General features: G+C 31.9%; 1 protein-coding gene across 1 annotated transcript; it reads right to left on the bottom strand.

Moving 5' to 3' along the window:
- Nucleotides 1–302: 302 nt before the first annotated feature.
- On the bottom strand, nt 303–19,239 carry LOC139512637 (mitoguardin-like). Its single transcript, XM_071300391.1, has 13 exons — nt 19,198–19,239; nt 17,413–17,652; nt 16,463–16,639; nt 14,421–14,512; nt 12,489–12,710; nt 12,046–12,158; nt 9,166–9,238; nt 8,757–8,843; nt 8,282–8,380; nt 7,423–7,557; nt 7,005–7,058; nt 4,389–4,505; nt 303–3,865 (listed from the first exon to the last, which is right to left on the bottom strand). Exons 2-13 carry the CDS (start codon nt 17,618–17,620, stop codon nt 3,728–3,730), a joined length of 1,515 nt encoding a protein of 504 aa, XP_071156492.1. The 5' UTR covers nt 17,621–17,652; nt 19,198–19,239; the 3' UTR covers nt 303–3,727.
- Between the last annotated feature and the right edge of the window lie 2,059 nt (nt 19,240–21,298).

Below are 21,298 nucleotides of genomic sequence, written 5' to 3'. Positions count from 1 at the left end.
GATATTCTAATTACTCATAATTCACATAACAGTATATAAACTTTTTTTTCAAGTAGTAACTGAACCATGAAAATGAGATCAAGGAAAGTGTCAGACGGAAACTTCATAACATAAGATATCTATATACAAAGAATGAAGCATCCAGCTCTTCTATTGTCTGAAATATAATTATATAAAGCCTTTACGTAATAAGTTAACGCTGCAGTCTCTAGCACCACCAAATCATGTTCCCTGTCTCACTGTCTGCAATAGAAGTCACAGGCTTGATATGCAAGCAGACCAAACGAAGAAAAAAAAATAAGTTTTTTTGTGGTACCGTACTTTTTTTTATTAAAAATCTTGCATGACTGAATTAACACATAACAGATAGTATTAACAAAAATATCTAATCATATAAAAACAAATAACATTACTGGTTTATGGCATAAATGTCATAATCTATGGTTTCACTTTACATGGTGGATATATATATATTAACAAACAACAATATGATTAATTTCTAAATAAACATGCATTTCAACAGTCAAAAGAAAAATCCAAATCATTGAATTATTTATAATTAAAAATCTATTAATTCATTAACGATTATCTGTTACATGTATACTTGTGCATTCAAACATGTGATTTCATTCCTCATCTTTAATAGCACAAAATATTCATAGCCATTGTTGTCATTTAATGAGGATTTATGCTAAAGGAAATCATTTTTCCCTCATAAAAAAGCAAAATAAGTTATCAAAACTAGAGTTGAAATTTTGAAATTGTTGATATAAATCTTATCAATTTTCTTCAATAAGTACAAAATTGGCAATATTGACATCTTTTTTAAGTACTTTTCCATGGCTAACTTTACAATTAAACCAGGTGCTCCGCAGGGTGCAGCTTTATACGACCGCAATGGTCGAACCCTGAACATTTGGGGCAAATTTGGTCTCAATATTCAAGTTTGATACTGTCTAGACTTGGATTGTGATCAAATTTTTGACATAATATAGGTTTTTGTCACAAAATAAATGTGGTCAAAGATCAAACAAATCTATTGCACAATACTGTGCAATAGAATATTTCTTCTTGAAAAATTTTGAAAAAAAGGAATCCCTTAAAAAAAATTGTAAACAAAAAATCGCCCCCCCCCCCCCCCAAACTTCATCAACTTCATGAAACCCCCCTTGGAACAATAACCTTTAAACTCAATCCCATCCTTTCCTTTGAAGTATGGAACATTGTAGTGCAATTTCAGAGAAATCCATACACTTAAACACAAGTTATTGTCTGGAAACTAGAAAAATGCTTCTTTTTGGCCTTTTTTTGCCCCTAATTCCTATATATTTTGGGCAAATAATCAAAAACTTAATTACAGTCTCCCCTTTGTTATATGGAACATTGTGGTACAATTTCAGAGAAATCCATACAATTACACACAAGTTATTGTCTGGAAACTAGAAATATGTTTGTTTTTTGGCCCCTCTTTGGTTCTTAATTCCTACATTTTGGCCCCATAACCCCTAATATGAACCCAAACCTTCTCTTTGTGGTTTTAAACAATGTGGTACAATTTCAGACCAATTGAAATACCTATTCATAAGTTTTTATCCTGAAACTAGATAAATGGTTGTTATGGGCCCCTACTTCTTCAATGGTTGGGACTATCATCCCCAAAATCGATCCCAACCTTCCTTTTGTGGTATTGAACCTTCTGAAAAAAAAATCATAAAAATCCATTCACTTAAACTAAAGTTATTGTTTCTGGAAACCAATGTGTCTTCAGACGACGACGCAGATGAGAACATCATAAAAAATTTATTGCGTCGTATAAAAATTGCCTAGTTGCAATTGAAATTTCAGACACAACAATATATTACTCATAGAATATAATATATTACAATGCATATGAAAAGTAAAAAGTTTTGGCATCAGAATTGTATTTAAAGCATTTGGTGGAACTGTGAGTATAACTTTTAATAACACATAAAAGTTAAAGTTTGCAGACATTAATCAAAACAAAACTCAAAGCAGTGATTTTGCTAGCACTCGTCACTTTTGTACTTTACGAAAGAGTTTTCCCATTGACGAAAGTATTTCAAATTAATTTCGTCACTTAAATTTTGAAAGTGTAAAAATATTTTCGCATTAAAATACTATAAATTTACCTGTCATTATGTTTTTGACAAGTTTATGACCCCTAGGTAATTAACATTTGCAACAGGTGTTACAAGTTGTAATCCCCTTATCGCCATCCGATGGTGCACTAATTTGTTAATTACCAATAAACCTCAAAGTTGACTATCATAATTATTTTCCCAAGGAAAATCAGTCAGTCTGCATTTTAGCATCCAGGAGTATATATAGTTTCGTCATTTGAGACAAAGTTAACATTCACAACTCAAGATTTGACTTTGAAATAAATAACTGTTTTATACATACATGTTAAAATACCTGAGTAAAGAAATCAAGCCTCTAATGCTTACTCTAACAAGATGTTGCACATGTTGTAATATTAATCATATACCACTCCAAATTCATAGTTTTACTGTAAAACAGCTACTGTTAATTTAGAAATTATTGCAATGTTTTTCTTATTGCGAAAAATGCGACAGGGTTTTAATCACAATAATTAAAACTCGTATTCCTTAAAAAAAAAAAATTATAATTATAAGTATTAAACAGGTTTTTCTTGATATCGCAAAAATTCAAATCGCATTTTAGTCTAAAATGACAAAATTGCAATAATAAATGCATGCAATAATTTCTGAATTTACAGTAGTAGGTGTCTAATATATTTGAGAAGCATTCAAACTTTACAGCTCATAACAGACATGCTGCTGTCCAAACATGAAATCATTTCTTACTGGAAAAATGTGTGAAGAAAATGTTAATTGTATTCTAAAATATTGAAAAATTTAAATAGGGAGTAGGTGACCTACTGATCAAAATAGTGCTCACGAATTACAACAAATTTCCAGTACTATTATTAAGACAAGTGTTACGAAAACATTTGTTGGATAAATCACATTGAATAAATGGATACTATGTCTATGGTTATATGTCCCCATTCAAATGCATTGATCGTCAAGAAAAAGGGGGGGCCAATTCCCAGAACCCCCTCTGGACCAGCCACTGCAAACGTTACTAAAATTTTACTCAAAGCTCAATACCACAAAACACAGATCAAGATCAAGTGTTTTACCTTTCTTGAACTATTTTCCTTTACAACTAATCTCTATCAGCTGTTCAGCAAATCTGAAGTAATTCTGTTCAGTATTATCAGATTTTGTCCGATAGTTTTCTTAGTGAAGCTTTCAAAACTAACTTCTGCTACATGACTTATAAAGCCTAACTTCACTTGGTGAATACAAAGTTAAATATACAGACCTAATATTTAGAATTTTACCCATTTAAAATTAGAAATGGCAGGTTGTAAATCTCATGTTAGAATAAACAGAATGTTTCAATATAATTATTTTAAACTGCCATTTTGTATGGTGACAACCAGCTGATTCAGATATAGTAACACACAATAACAAAATATTGTTACAGTGTATGTATACAATACAGTGACACTACATTTGTGTTTTTATTATAATCGCTGACAAACCAGCAAGTATTTTTTACCCCAAGAGTTCATTTTTTGATAACTAGTCCATTTAATGGATCAATATATAATTATAAATGCATGAAAAGTCAGTTAGACTGAATAAAGTATGAGTATTAAAATATAAATTATTAATTAAGTTGCTAGTTTAATAGCTGCATCCTCACATCTCTGTTTGCCAAGTCTGAAAATGTCCTCTGCTAAGTCATCAAGTGTTGTGTACCGGCTTTTCTCAAAACTAAATATATCACAGATGAACCCTAACACTATATCCTACAATAATAAAAACACAGTGTTCTATTACTTGGTATTATAATTCTTACAGGAAACCTCCAGATTATTAAATATGTTATTAACGTTAACATAACTGTTAAATGAAATAAATTCTAATATGATGACCTATCTATTGTCAACCACTATAATCACAGTATATCTACTTTTATGGCATTTATTTACAAAATTGCTTATTCTGCCTTACTACCATCTCATTTATACGACATTGAAAACTCATTTGTTGACAGTTAAACCCACGTTTTATGTTGGCCTAGCAAATTTTGGTTTTCTCAAATACTTGAAACACTAAAAACTTCTTGATAAATGAAAGAACTTTCAAAAATATATTTTAAGATATACTGTAAGTAAGAAGTTATTGCGATGTCTTAATTATTGCCAAAAATGTGACAGGGTTATCATCGCAGTAATTAAAACTTGCATTTTAATTTTTTTTTACATGAATCAAACAGAATTTTTCTGATTTTTTTTCTTATCAATGTGCAAAAAATTCATAAAATCTTACTTTAAAATAGAGACATATTTCCTTTAATGGTGAATCTGGTCCCAGAAAACCCCAAGCTAATACTGGACTTGTATGCTCTGTTATACTGTAAAATCTTCCAATGAACCCATCTGGCACCTGTTTAAAAATATAATAACAGCAATTAGTAATGAAAGACCATTCTATGTATATGATTTATATCAATTCTTCCCTATAAATTCAAAAGTTCTAAGAAAGTAACCAATAAGCTCATCATAGATACCAGGACTAAATTAAACCATTTTATTTTATCATTTCAATTCCTGTGTGTACTTTCTTACTGCCCTTGTACCCCATGGGTGTGTAGGGCAGTAACAAAGATTTTCCACTTTTGTCTGTCGTTGGCATTTTCTGTAGTGTGCCCCATGTCTGTTGGTATCTGATGAAAAGGTTCTCGTTTGATATTTTCGGTGGCCAAAAGATTCGCAGAATCCTTCTCAGACTTTTAGTTTGGAATACAGACAACTTATTTTGGTTTTGTTCTGTCATTCTCCAACATTCTGAACCATACAGAAGTACAGGCAAGACACAGCTGCTGTAAAGTTTGAGTTTGGTACGGATGGTATATTGACCAGATATCCATACAGCCTGCAGGTTGTAAAGAGCTTACCTTGCCTTTGATAGTCTTCTTTTGATGTCAGATTCTGCGCCGCCATTGGTAGTAACAGTGCTGCCAAGGTATGTGAAGGTATCAACATGTGGTATGTTTTTCCATCAAGCAATACTGACCCTGGGTTGTTTACATTAAGTGTCATGACTTCAGTTTTCTTTATGTTGATTTTCAGCCCCATCTGTCCTGAATATTTTTCTAGTTCTGAGGTCTTATCTTGAATATGTTGGTGTGTGTGAGACATTAATGCTAAGTCATCAGCAAAATCTAGGTCTTCCAAAGTGGTGAAAGTGCCCTATCTTATACCTCTCTGTGTATTAGCAGTTGTTTGTCTCAATATCCAGTCAATGACTATAATGAAGAGTGTCGATGACATGACATACCCTTGTCTTACTCCTGATTTTACTTGGAAGTATATATCACTGTATCCAACCCTGCACCGGAATCTCTTCTAGAATGCTTTTAAGAAGTTAATAAGATGTTGTGGAATGCCATATGATCACAATATTCCTGTGTGTGTGTGGGTTTTTTTCCTCACAATTAGCATGTAAACATTTCTACTGCAATGTATCTTCAGATTGAGATAGATAATTCAATAGACTATGCTTTATTGAGTTAAAAACTTTCAATGATCTAAACGTAAAGAATTATATAGAAGACAGAATATTACAGTACATTCCGGTTATTTGCATAGCCTATTTGTCAGATGAAATTATGCAATAAAGCGGAGTATGCTTATATCCGAAATGCCAAAATACGGAGACAAATGACATCGATAGTGCATATCAGTAAAGGAAATCCTGAAGAAAGATGAACGTCCATAATCCACTTACAACATGAATGATTATTTATTCTAATAAAAGTTATTTGTCTAGTGTCATGCATTTTATTTCATTGTTTATTCTTTCAATAAAGTTTATGAACACATTTAGTTTTAGTTTATTTATGTACCGACTTTTCCTTTACCTGAGATACGAAAATAAAATTGTTCTAAAAATAGATTTGTTTCTATGACCCGGATGTACAAATTATATTGTTACGCTTTGATTAAAACAAACTGTTGAACAATGCTACACAGTTTATAATCATTTGATACAATAAATGTGTAATGAACTGCCTTTAATATGCAGTATTTACTGATTGCACAGTGATGTAATACTGTTACTTTAACCTCGTTAGTTTCGTATATATGCAAAGCAGCAGGTAATGGGGCCCTACACGGGTTATTTGCTGGACACGAGTGTTGAAAATGAGAAAATATAATAATTTTAAGTTAATGTTCTTTTAAAAAAATATTAAAAGTGAAAGATTGATGTATGAAATTCTTCAACCATATATAAATGCCCTGTAATATTTAACATAAATGTAGATCACCCCTAGCCAAATTACGAGATTGCACATTGGATAATGATCGATAATTAGCAGGCGTTAATGTTTTAAAAATACACCCAAAATGTAATCTATGAACAATGTTTGAAATGCAATCAATAATTAACACCTTTTGAGATAGAAGATCATAGAATGATTGTGTTTTTACAACAATCAGCTGATTGACATTTTTATGACCTCGAGGCTTAAAATAGAATATGGGAAACTTTACCTGTGTACACATCGAGGCTTTTTTATAATCATATAAACACGAAAGAAACTGTTTTAAAACTTTATTCAAATAACACATAAGTAAATGTGAAATAATATCAAAAATTATGATGCATTCAAGAAAAATATACTTACAAATTGCTGTTTCTGGTCAAAAATCTCGTTAGTTTTAACTAAGCATATCTAGCTGGCAATTATTTTCTATGCAATTAACCGAAATGCCACTTGTGGGGCTATGCATATAACCGTACAATTTAACATTAGATGAATGGGAAATGGTTTTGTGCAGGAGAAAAGTATGCAATTAACCGAATTATGCTATTAAGCGGTATGCAATTAAGTGGAATCGACTGTAGCAGATAACTGAAATGTCATAAGCATTTACTTACTTTGAGCATTCTTCTTTTGGCTTTTAATACTGACCATACCGCTGTTGATAAAGCCTGAAATATTGTATGTAGTAAAGTTAGAAAATGGGGTATGATTGCAAATGAGACAACTCTCCATCATAGACAAACTTTTGTATTATTTAAAAGATAAAATACTCTACTTAAAAAGAAATAGGAACGTAGTGCTATTTAGTTTGTAAAAAAATAATATCTGTTACCCAAAACACTTTTTTAATTATATGTAATCCATAAACTTATTGCAATCATTTAATGTAAATTCAGAAATGATTGTGTACATTTATACCAGAATGGGAGTTCTTATTATTGTGATACTCATTATGAAGGAATCAAGTAGCATTACAAAATTAAAATTGCTTCAGAAACAAGATTTCTTTAATTTAAAAAGAGTATCTCTTACTGTTTCTTTGAATCCATTTGAAAGCCATCTATTTTGTACTACTGTGATGACAGATGAGGGTGGATTGGAAAGATCATCAAAAGCATCCATCAAAATAAAATCTAATACAACATCATAAAATGTAAAACTTTTTACCTACAAAAAGAAAAATTCATTTATATATGAAATATATCTTCACATCAATGTCAAACAATAAGTATTTATAAAACATTTTTTTCATAAATTGTCAACCAAATTGTCAAACAGTTGACTTTTTATAAAATTTGAAGCAATTCACCAATTATACAATAAGAAACATGTATCCACCACTACAAGCTTTGCCAACAACAGCATTATATACTGTAAACTAACAAATTTTAATGAGGGCTTCATTTTTGCATCTTTTGCAGGTAGAAAAATATAGCGAATATAAAAGTTCACTCTCCCCTTATTTAAATGTATTTAGAACATTTTTACAAAATAAACTTGCTGCAAAGTGGTCTAGAAAGTTTTTAACATGAAATAAAGTATTTGCGAAAATAAGTTGGTTTAGAGCAACCATGGCAGGGGCTTATTGAGAGCCAACTTATATAATAAGCTAAACAAAATCCACATTCAAATAACTTAAAATCTATAATGAACAACAAGGCTCCACTGAGCTTATGTATTTCAGCTGGTCTGTTTATGTGTTTACCATTTTCTTCTACAACTTTATATTGTAGATAGGGGCGAAGAATGGAATATTTTGTAATTTTTATTATTTTTTTTTTCAACATGGCATATTTTCTTCAGATGCCCTATTCATGGAGCCTCTTGTATTAAGTATTTATGAACATGTTTGTTTTATAATAAAAATATATACCACACATGTCATACATACCCCTCTGCCTTTCAATTCTTCTTCCATTTGTGGCCAGTTAGAAGACTTAAATACATAATCCATCATTTCATCATAGGCAACAAAAAATTCTTCAGGATCCTAAAACAGATTGAATAATTAAAAGGAATTGCAAATCATTGGCACACATGCCTCACAATCAATTAATTGAGAAAATTCAGAAGAATTCTAATTGGAAGATTCTTTTTTTGTAAAAATATGAGATGAACTAGTTATGTTCCTTAAAAATTACCTTCATACATGCACATTTGTAAGTTTTACTAAAATCATTTCAAGTGGTAATGAAGTCCATTAGATTTCTTTTAGAATGAATTAATGAAATTTTCAAGCATAAAAAAAGGCGAGAAATTATTTATGTTAAATTGGAAATGAATAAAATTACAACAACCAGTATTATTTTTCAAAATATAGAATTATAGTTTATGAACATGTAAATGCAAATCTTGATTTCACTTACTCTTTCAGATTTAACAAGAATATCACCAATTATCTGTTTACCCATTCTTCTGAAATAATCTTTGTTTGAATTGTTACTAAATATAATCTGAAAAGATGAACATAGAGTATGGAATAAGTATGTGACTACCTATAAATATATTCTTTAATTGCATTCAAATGGTTAAGGAGATAGGGTCAATATGCAGCTTGCACATTAATTAATTTAGTGATTCAATCGGTAAAATATTTATCAAAAGTGTTTGGTGTAATTTGAAACAATGTGGGTGAACATGCTGAAAGTTGATTATTATCTAATGGTACTTTTTTTATTTATAAATTTTGTTCTCAGAATAAGTGACCATTTTGCAATGATTTTGGAATTCAATGTTACGATCATTTTTCAAAAATGCTATTTAGACCTACATTACCTCAAGTGCCAATCTCAGACAATGCAGCTTGGCAAGAAATTCTGTGTCTGACAAACAATGTGTCATTTCTGTCCTAAAACATAAGTTAAGAAATATAATAACTACCCATGTTAAAATGAGTATAGAGCATGACATGAAGAAATAATTTCGATTCTAATAGGACAAATACAGTTTTTTTATAGGTCGAAGAGTAAGAAAATACCTTGTAAGTGTTTGGCTGTTTCTGTTTCCTCCCTGTGGAGTATGTACATTACATTTTTATAATTAATAAATTTATAAACTAATATGCAGGACATATATATGTTGTTTGATAAACAATATATGATATAAGTTTATGTAAACAGCTAAAATGTATATATTTTATCAGAACAACAATGAAAATTAAGAAAATATAAACAGTAAGTTTGTATGAATGTGTCAAATATATTTTGTGCTAATTAGAACACGGATTTGTTAACAAAGCGTTATAAGGACTTCATATATATTACAATTTCATACATTACTTGTTTTTTTTTTTGCGAAAGCAATAACATAACTATGGTTCAACAAGAGTGCACACGCTGAAATGTCTCGCCTTCTTTACTAATCATTGATATTATGTTGATAGTCCTAAGTATAAAGCTAAGTTTTATTACAACTATCACACAAACAGAACATTAACCAAGATAACTAAACATAGACCAATGAACCTTGAAAATGAGGTCAAGGTCAGATGAACCATGCCAGGCAGACATGTACAGCTAGCAATGCTTCTCTACAACATATATAGTTGACCTATTACTTATAGTTAAAGAAAAATAGACCAAAACACAAAAACTTAACACTGTGCAATGAACCGTGAAAATGAGGTCACGGTCAAATAAAACCTGCGCGACTGACATAAAGATCATAAAATATTTCCATTCACCAACAAGTGAAACTGCGAGCTACTGCTCACTGATGATACCCCCGCCGCAAGTGGATAATATTAATAGTGTAAAAATATGCAAGTGTTCGGTAAACAGGAAGTTGTCGAGTGATGAATCTGAAAACGCATCACACGGTATAGGTGACTTATAAAAATCCTGAAACCAAATTTCAGAAATCCTTGTATTGTAGTTCCTGAGAAAAATGTGACGAAAATTTTTAACTTGGTTATCATGTGTAAAATCATACAAGTGTTCGGTAAACAGGAAGTTGTCGAGTGATGAATCTGAAAACGCATCACACGGTATAGCTGACTTATATAAATCCTGAAACCAAATTTCAGAAATCCTTGTATTGTAGTTCCTGAGAAAAATGTGACGAAAATTTTCAACTTGGTTATCATGTGTAAAATCATACAAGTGTTCGGTAAACAGGAAGTTGTCGAGTGATGAATCTGAAAACGCATCACACGGTATAGCTGACTTATATAAATCCTGAAACCAATTTTCAGAAATCCTTGTATTGTAGTTCCTGAGAAAAATGTGACGAAAATTTTCAACTTGGCTATCATGTGTAAAATCAGACAAGTGTTCAGTAAACAGAAAGTTGTCAAGTGATGAATCTGAAAACGCATCACACGGTATGGCTGACATATATAAATGTTGATACCAAATTACAGAAAGGGTGGATGTGTAGTTCCTGAGAAAAATGTCACGAAAGTTTCATGGGACGGACTGACTGACGGACGGACGGACGGACTGATGGACGGACAGACAGAGGTAAAACAGTATACCCCCCCTTTTTTAAAGCGGGGGTATAAATATAGTTGACCTATGGCATATAGAATTAGATAAAAAGACCAAAACTCAAAAACTTAACTTTGACCACTGAACCATGAAAATGAGGTCAAGGTCACATGACATCTGCCTGCTAGACATGTACACCTTACAATCATTCTATACAACAAATATAGTAGACCTATTGCATATAGTATGAGAAAAACAGACCAAAACACAAAAATTTAACTATAACCACTGAACCATGAAAATGAGGTCAAGGTCAGATGACACCTGCCAGTTGGACATGTACACCTTAGAGTCCTTCCATACACCGAATATACTAGCCCTATTGCTTATAGTATCTGAGATATGGACTTGACCACCAAAACTTAACCTTGTTCACTGATCCATGAAATGAGGTCGAGGTCAAGTGAAAACTGTCTGACAGACATGAGGACCTTGCAAGGTACGCACATATCAAATATAGTTATCCTATTACTTATAATAAGAGAGAATTCAACATTACAAAAAATCTGAACTTTTTTTTCAAGTGGACACTGAACCATGAAAACGAGGTCAAGGTCATTGGACATGTGAGTGACGGAAACTTCGTAACATGAGGCATCTATATACAAAGTATGAAGCATCCAGGTCTTCCACCTTCTAAAATATAAAGCTTTTAAGAAGTTAGCTAACGCCGCCGCCGACGCCGTAGCCGCCGCCGGATCACTATCCCTATGTCGAGCTTTCTGCAACAAAAGTTGCAGGTTCGACAAAAAGGCATGTGTTTTATCAAATAAATTGAGACCTACAATCATATCATTGTTACACAGTGTTTTTTTTTTTTTTGTGAAAGACAGAATGCAAAGAAAGTCTAGAAAAAAACCCACCTCTGTTTTATTTTTAGAATGATTACCTATAAATCATAGCAGCTATACCTCTGTTTTATTTTTAGAATGATTACCTATAAATCATAGCAGCTATACAGATATTTTTTTGGTTCAAAACACATGGCCTTTTTCATACATTGGCACAAGAGTGTCAAAATTAATATCAGTGGTAACTGCAAAATATTAATTTTTTAAATCTATATTTAGCAGGAGAGTATTGTAACAATAACTCAATACATTATTATAAAATGTTTCTTTTAAAATATTAAACCCCATTTGCATCCTCTAATGCATGAGTTGTATACCTGAGTGTTCTACATGTTATGGTTCCATGTTTTAATTCTAAAAGACCTGCTTCATACAATGGTAAGTGTTGGAACATTTCTCTATGGTTGTCTAAATCTGCTAAATTAGCCATCTATAAGAAAGTAATAAAGGAAATTATAATTTTTAAATAAAATAAAATTCTCAGATCAAAATAACAGAAACTACCATTTAAATTGTATACAGCCAAGTGGAGTTATTCCATTTTTAAATTTCTATTTATATCATTACCTTTCAAAGCATAAAAATGAAATCTCCTATATATGGGTAGGTAGATTTTGAAAAAAATATGTATATATCAGGTATATTATAAATTCTTTCTACAAGATATGGAGGCATGCAATTACATATATTTTACATTAAGGGCTTTGAAATAGTATATTTTTCATGATATTTTACAAGATCTATCATAACTTGTATTTACATCTGTAGCTGATACAAATGAATCTTGGTCACTTTGGGAACCAGTGTCTAAACTTCTTTTTGATGACGCTCTCTCCATCTCTGTGGTATATGCTGTAATAGCAGAATCAAATGCTACTTGATCTGCCTGTCTTTCACACTGACGTTCATAACTGTCCATCATTCTGTAAGAAGAGTCCAGTAATCTTTCTAACTGTTGATGTAATGCTAAAGTTTCTGCATCCTATAAAACATTACAAATCTATTATCTTATTTGTGTAAATATTAATAGTTATTAACTTCTATGTCATTTGTTCTCCAACTCTCTGTTGGAGAGTTGTCTCATTGGGAATCAAACCACATCTTCTATTTTTATATTAGACATAATACATAAATAACTGTCATCCCTTTGTTCTAAAAAGATGATACAAATTCATACTGAGAATTAATATCATATTGTCCTACAACAACAAAATGAAAATAGATTAACTGTGTCATAAAAGTTCCTATAAGTGTGAAGAACCATGTCTTATGCTATACCATACCCTTCATCCATGGTTCAATATTGTAACCAGATGCTCCGAAGGGCGCAGCTTTATAGGACCGCAGAGTTCGAACCCTGAACAGTTGGGGCAAGTATGGACACAACATTCAAGCTTGATACAGCTCTGAATTTGGATTGTCATTAAAAAGTTGACACAACATAGGTTTCTGACACAGAATGAATATGGTCTAAGAACCTTAACTTAAAAACTTAAAAATTTTAAATTGGACATTTACCTATTATGGTCCAATATCTAAAATCTAAATACATGGTTAGATTCAGCATATCAAAGAACCCCAAGAATTCAATTTTTTATGAAATCAAAAAAAGTTCAATTTTGGACCCTTTAGACCTCAATGTGGACCAATTTGATAACCGGGCCCAAATATCAAAAATCTAAATACATGGTTAGATTCAGCATATATCAAAGAACCCCATATATTCATTTTTTGTTGAAATCAAACAAAGTTTAATTTTGGACCCCGATTTGGACCAACATAAAAACTGGGCCTATAATCAAAAATCTAAATACATGTTTAGATTCGGCATATCAAAGAACCCCAATTATTCAATTTTTGTTGATAGCAAACAAAGTTTAATTTTGGACCACGATTTGGACCAACTTGAAAACTGGCCCCAAAAGCAAAAATCTTGATACATATTTAGATTCAGCATATCAAAGAACCCCAAGGATTCAATTTTTGTTGAAATCAAACAAAGTTTAATTTTGGACCCTTTGGACCTTAATGTAGACCAACTTGAAAACGGGACCAAAAATTAAGAATCTACATACACAGTTAGATTTGGCATATCAAAGAACCCCAATTATTCAGTTTGTGATGAAATCAAACAAAGTTTAATTTTGGACCCTTTGGGCCCCTAATTCCTAAACTGTTGGGACCAAAACTACCAAAATCAATCCCAACCTTTCTTTTATGGTCATAAACCTTGTGTTTAAATTTCATAGATTTCTATTTACTTATACTAAAGATATGGTGCGAAAAACCAAGAAAAATGCTTATTTGGGCCCCTTTTTGGCCCCTTATTCCTTAACTGTTGTGACCAAAACACCCGAAATCAATCCCAACCTTCCTTTTATGGTCATAAACCTTGTGTTTAAATTTCATAGATTTCTATTTACTTAAAACTAAAGTTATAGTGTGAAAACCAACGTGTCTTCGGACGACAACGACGCCAACGACGATGACACCAACTTCATACCAATATACGACTGCAAAAATTTTTTGTGGTCATATATAAAGTTATAAAAGCATATCAAGTATGATGATGCAGATATTTATGTCTCAATTTGAAACACAGCTGTTTTTTTTTTTTTGTTCGATTTTCAGTGACTTACAAAAGAATGTACATGTATTCTGAAAATTGGGTAGCCATCATTATCTGACTTACGTGCATGGCTGGTTTTGATTGGTCCTCAGTTGATAATAATTTCCCATTTGCATCCTCCCAATAACTTACTGCTGTCTGTAAGGTTTCAAATCCTTTAAAAACAAGATAAATTGTGTAATGATCATTTACAAGTCTTACAAAATATAGACACATTGTGCGAGTAATTTTAGTTAAAGGTTTTTGTGGAGACCCTGGATTTGTGAAACAGAGTAATTTCTTAATTTTGAGGTACAAATATAAGTACAACAGAAAACTTAGAAAAAGGCTACAATTAGAATATTTTGTAGACAGCCTATCTATGCATTTCAATTGTCATAATATAATCATGTCCAATATACTGTGGATTTGTATGTTTTGTGGCTATCAATTTTCATGGTTTGATTAAAATTTGCCTTTGAGTTGACATTGTTTTCTTCGTTGTGCCAATTTGTGCATACAAAGCCTATAGAAAAAAACTAAATGTGTTGAAAAGACACAAATGGCCCTATCTCAAAAAGTGGACAAATCTGCAATTTCAACAACACATGTGGACACAAACATGATGGTAGTCTCAATTATCAAAAATCAGCTCAAATCTGAAGGCGTATTAAAAAAAGTCTGTATAACTGTGATTTTCAACAATTTTAAAGTCTTAAACCCTTAATTTTGGCAAAAATTAGCTGAGCGGAACAAAGCTTAAACTTGATCTGTAACTCATCATGGTTAACTCACCTACCAATAATCAGCCCAATATCTCAAGGCGTTTAGAAAAAAAGTCTGTATAACTGTGATTTTCAAAAATTTATCAAAGTCCAAAGCCCGTGATTTCAGAAAAAATTAGCAGAGCGGAACAAAACTTAAACTTGATCTGTAACTCATCATGGTTAACTCACATACCAAAAATCAGCCCGATATCTTTATCAGTGCAAATTTCTGCCAAAGAAGTAACCAGATACTCCGCAAGAATTCAATTTTTGATGAAATCAAATAAGTTCAATTTTGGACCCTTTAGACCTCAATATGGACCAATTTGATAACCAGTCCTAAGTATTAAAAATCTAAATACATGGTTAGATTCAGCATATTGAAGAACCCCATAGATTGAATTTTTGTTGAAATCAAACAAAAAAAATTTTAATTTTGGACCTCAATTTGGACCAACTTGAAAACTGGGCCCATAATCAAAAAACTAAGTACATGTTTAGATGTTTATCTAAGAACCCCAATAATTCATTTTTTGTTAAAATCAAACTAAGTTTAATTTTCGACCCTTTGGACCTTAATGTACACCAATTTGAAAACGGGACCAAAAATCAAGAATCTAAATACACTGTTAGATTTGGTATATCAAAGAACCCAAGTAGTTCAATTTTTTATGAAATCAAACGAAGTTTAATTTTGGACCCTTTTGGCCCCTAATTTGTTAGGACCAAAACTCCCAAAATCAATCCAAACCTTCCTTATGTAGTCATATACCTTGTGTTAAAATTTCATAGATTGCTATTAACTTATACTAAAGTTATTGTGCAAAAACCAAGTAAAATGCTTATTTTGGGACCTTTTTTTGGCCCCTAATTCCTAAACTGTTGTGACTTAAACTCCCAAAATCAATCCCAACCTTCCTTTTGTGGTCATAAACCTTACGTTAAAATTTCATAGATTTCTGTTTACTTATTCTAAAGTTATTGTGCAAAAACCAAGAAAAATGCTTATTTGGGCCCTTTTTGGCCCCTAATTCTAAACTGTTGGGACCAAAACACCCAAAATCAATCCCAACCTTCCTTTTATGGGAATAAACCTTGTGTTTAAATTTCATAGATTTCTATTTACTTTTACTTAAATTAGAGTGCGAAAAACCAAATGTCTTCGGACGACAATGATGACGACAACTACGGACAATGACGAGGACTACAGACGACAACAACGCCAACATGATACCAATATACAACAAAAAAAATTTCAATTTTTGCGGTCGTATAAAAATGTGTTCAGTAAGGCAATATACACTTTCACTATTCAAAATAAGAACTGAAAACATGTATCTTAATAATTTCAAGATTTACCTAGATGACACAGCTGTATTGGGGACAATGATCCTGTGTCTATCGGAGCATGTGTTACTGTGGATACAGATGATGCAGCCAAACTGGACATGGAACCGAACTGTGTCTTGTTAAATCTAGATAGTGTAGAACTACCAGATGGACTCTCAGCATGATGTCCTCTACCTGTTGTCACATCTGTAATAAAATAGAAATCTTACAATAATGACCAAATGAAGCTGTGAACCACAACAGCAAGTTAAAAAGCTGGGTAGTCTTTTCATTCTCAGGCCTGAATATTTACATTGTTGTAAACGTCTTTATTTAAAACAAATAATAGAACTGCGTGCATATGCCACCATTGATTTTATCAATTCAAGTCAATAATTCCAACAACATAAAAACAAAATTTGGAAAACAGGTAATATATCTGACAGATCCAAAAAGTGCTAATACCTTACATACTTGAAACTGACCAGTTATTGACCAAATATGAAGTCATTGTGTTTAGTTGTGAAAAGTGTGATGCAAATATTTGTTGGACGGACAGACAAGGTAAATGCGATATAGGATTGCAGATATAATACAAAAAGTTTCATTTCAACATATTCATCGAAAGTTTACAAGTAATCTAAAAAAACATTTGAAAGACACTAAATTCCTTAAATTTATGAGATATATTGTAGCAACATTTCTTAAGCATGTATATGGTTGAATATCTAAACACACTCATGACAATTGTCCCACTAGTGCTGTAAGAACAGGAACTGTTTACCTTTCATGATTACCTGAGTAAACTCTTGTTTTTTGAATTGGTTTATGAAGTGTTTTGTATAAATGATGCTAATTTGATTTGTAGTTTTATTCTCGTAGTCATTTAGTATTTCTTTTCCTGTTATGTTCAAATAGTGTTTTATATCTAAAATCATAAAGAGATGGGATTTCTGTCTAGGTTTATAAATAAAACAAACCTCCATTAAGATAGCTATGCAATCTACTATTATGTTCACTTCCATCAGGAACTTGTCGTTTTACATTCTGACTACATTTCTTCCTTAGACGGAAATATGCTGTAATCAGTCCCAGTATAGCAAGCCCTAATGACACAGTTGTCACCACTTTTGACCTATTTGTAGGAAGTGTAATCACAGGAAATTGCAATGGCCACTTGGAAGACATCTTTAGTCCTACCAAGACTAACTTTACATGAGCTGATAAAATGAAACATTTTGTATTTACAACATGTACATAACATAGTATATCTTTCTCCAAAAAAGTTTACTGGCTTAAAAATATGAAGTGAAGAGTAAGTCAAACATGATGATTAAAAGCAATATCAGATAACTTGGCAATTAAGTATATTCCCTTCATTGTTTGATTGTTTGAAGTTCAAGTATACATGTATCAGTAAAACAGCAATATTAACAGTATGCTACATTATGTATATAGCTACAGCTAGTTTTTTTTTATTGCAGCTTGAAGACTGCTTAGCTTCATTTGACATCTTTTGTGTTTACCGGTAAACTTTATAATTTCTGATACATGTAGTCTGTAGTCATGGTAGTGGTTGTCGTTTGTTGATGTTGTTCATAAATGTTTCAGATCTTGTTTCTTGGTTTTTTTTTATAGATTAGACGATAGACAGTTGGTTTTCCTGTTGAAATGGTTTTACACTAGTTATTTTTTCTTAGCCTTTTATTAATGTAGGTTGTTGTTCAGTGTGAGCAAAGGCTCTGTGTTGAAGACCATTCTTTGAACTGTTATGGTTTACATTTACAAATTGTGACTTGGATGGAGAGTTGTCTCATTGGCAAGAAGCTCTACTGTGATAGTCGAATTTGGCATATATCTACACACCTTCATCACTTTTATTGCTAAGATTTCAAACTTCCGTGGTTATTTCAATGATAGGACTCAACTAGTGCACCCATGATGCGTCTTGAGGAGGCAACAGGTTCAATATATGGCTCAACCTGGATGCACGAATATGCTTTTAATTATTATTAAGGTTCATCATAATCTTTTGGCTAAAATGGCCATATTTACACCACAAATTTTACTCTGAGCACAGAAAAACCTGTGCATCTGCGAAAGTTTTAAGGCATGGCTGGACCTAGATAATTAAATTTTAAATGCATTTTATGGTTCAGAAAATTAGAAAATATTCAGGATTTTGCTATTCATTTTGTTTTCTTTCAGGCAGAAGGTGCAAAAATAAATTAAGTTTGGAAAATCTTTGAGAAGCTCCCCTCATATATTAAATCGATGTTGTGAGTAGTATTGATTTTAATGGACAATAGACACCTGTTAACAATAGGTGATTTCAACTGTGTTACTGAGTGGACCATATCAAATGAAACTCGTGTGCTATCTTCTGCAGAATGGAAAAAATGCACATCAAAATCGAGGCAAGTCATTAATTTTCTGAAACATTATAGTCATAGACTTGATTTAACTTTAATATTATAGGTCCAGCCACGCCTTCAAACTTTCCTTGATGCATCCGTTTATCTGTAACTTTTTGGGTGTAAAAACAGCCATATTTTTCAATTCCTTCAGATGAACCTAAGAAAATCTGATCACTAGTATTTCAGTCTCAGAAGTAAGTTTTGCCATTTTTATTTTTTGTGTTTTCTTTTGACTTATAAACAACTGAATCGTATGTATTGTGTCTATCTATTTAGGGGTAAATAAATATAAAACAAACGATGCAGATAAACTGATAACAATAGATTTGTTGTTTGTTTGTTTATTACCTTTTTCATTTTGTTTGGTTTGTTTTCTGAAGAAAGGGGAGGTAACTATATTAATTTTAAAAGTTGAACAAATCTCCGTGCAGTTCCGGAAACGTGGCCTATTAAAAAACATTCAGATTACGAAGTATGAACATCTTGAATTTAAAAGATAACTGGTCTGTCATACTTTAACTTTGGCATAAGGTTGTTTGCACTGGCTTATAATTTTCCATTTTGTTAGCTACATCTTATTTTTTAGCAATTGTACACAGGCACTTGTCTCAGAAAAAAATTTCCTATATACCTCAATATAAAGTATAAAAGGTATATAGGATTTTTTTTCTGAGACAAGTGCCTGTGCAATTGTATCAGAGTTGATAACTTCACCAAAACAAGTTTAAACTAGGACTATTATACTATTAGTTACTGTTGGTATAATAGTCCCAGGTTAAAACAAACATAGTCTGGGGTACTAGAAAAAAAAGAAAATTATAAGTCAGTGCAAAGCAGTGGTATGATTGCCAATGAGACAACTCTCCACCAGAGGTCAAATGGTGAAGAAGTTAACAGGTTTAACAACTATATGATCCTATATGTCACCGTACGGTATTTAGCAATGAGTAAAGTAAACACTATACCACATAGTAAGCTATATCACTGAGAAGTCCATTACTAGACGGATGAGACTAGAAGTTATAAACATTGTTATACAATGTAGAAATAGTAGTAAAATCATGTGCATTTACATCAGATTTTTGCTTTAAAAATATGTTCTTGCATGCCCACCACTGTTTTATTACTGCAAATAAGAATTGCTTTCATGGCTTACGTTCCTCAAGACTGCATCCATTGAACAAGTTCAAAAGCTAAATGATCCTAAATGATAAATGACTGGAATGGTATCAGTTAACTTATGCAGATGCGAATCCTGCATGTTTTGAAGAATCAGGCTTTTGTCATAAAACAAGGCAGTTTTTTTTTAATTCTAATTGTTTCACATTTTGTTATGTCGGAGCCTCAGATAGCAGATCTAGATTTTTTTTTAAATGGGGGGGGGGGGGGGGTGGGCACTGGCCATCCTAAGAGGTGGTCCACTCCAGTCATGTTTCATCAGTGATTCCCTATATAATCAACCAAACTTTTCCCTGCATAAGGGTTGCGACGCCCCTTAATCCATCTATGACTCAATATACGATATTGGTTTTTTTCGTTGTTGAAGGAAATCACTTGATTTGAGTTAATTGACTCATTGACAATCATACCACATCTCCGTATTTCATATTTACATGTTACTTTGTTCTTTTGTTTATCTAATTGCGGTACGCATTTATTTTCGTTGTTTTGTAGTTTTTATTTGATAAGAGCGTATTATGTTATTTCTGGGTGTTGTCTTGTTATATTTAAACATATACCGCTCAAAGAAAGTGTTGCATCGAGATTAAAAGGAATAATGGTAAAACTAGTTGGGTGGTTAAAAATGTGCTCCCTCCCAATTTTCGTTTTATGGGTATTTATTGTAAGGAGAAAACGAAAGTTTCTATCTATCTTTATGTATTCTTTATACATTAAGATTTACCACTTTGTCAATTTTGTGCGTTGCATGCATCTTTTTGAGCATGTTTACACAATTGTGAAAATTGTGACTTTTAATTTTTACCTTGTCCTAAAAGTTTCCTAGTGAAGCTATATGAAATTTTACCGACATAACTTTAATACTTATGAATACATAAATGGTTGAAGATTCAGAAACCACAAACTTGAAAGATCGAGTTTTTGTTTGAGGCTTTTTATCAGTCAGAAGTTTTGTTGCTAAACTTGTTTTAGTAGTACCAGAAGTTTTACAAGTATATGCCTCTGGTATACTTGCTTATTGATATATGTTTGCATTGTATGTCCCGATCTGTATGCGTGTACTATGTGTATCATTTATTTGTATTTGGTAAGAAGTGTATGTGTTTGTGATGTCTTTAAATTAAACTTTTGGAGAACATATTTTTCATAAAAAATCATCATTCCCATATGAACCAACTGTGTTCCTCTAATTGTCCTTTACTCCTTAACTCATAGCAGGCCGACTTCGTACAGGAACTTCTTACTAAGAAAAAAAAGAAATTAGCAATAT

The sequence above is a fragment of the Mytilus edulis genome, chromosome 2 (genome assembly GCF_963676685.1).
Source record: "Mytilus edulis chromosome 2, xbMytEdul2.2, whole genome shotgun sequence".
Lineage (NCBI taxonomy): Eukaryota > Metazoa > Mollusca > Bivalvia > Mytilida > Mytilidae > Mytilus > Mytilus edulis.
This window is presented reverse-complemented; position numbering and strand designations above follow the sequence as displayed.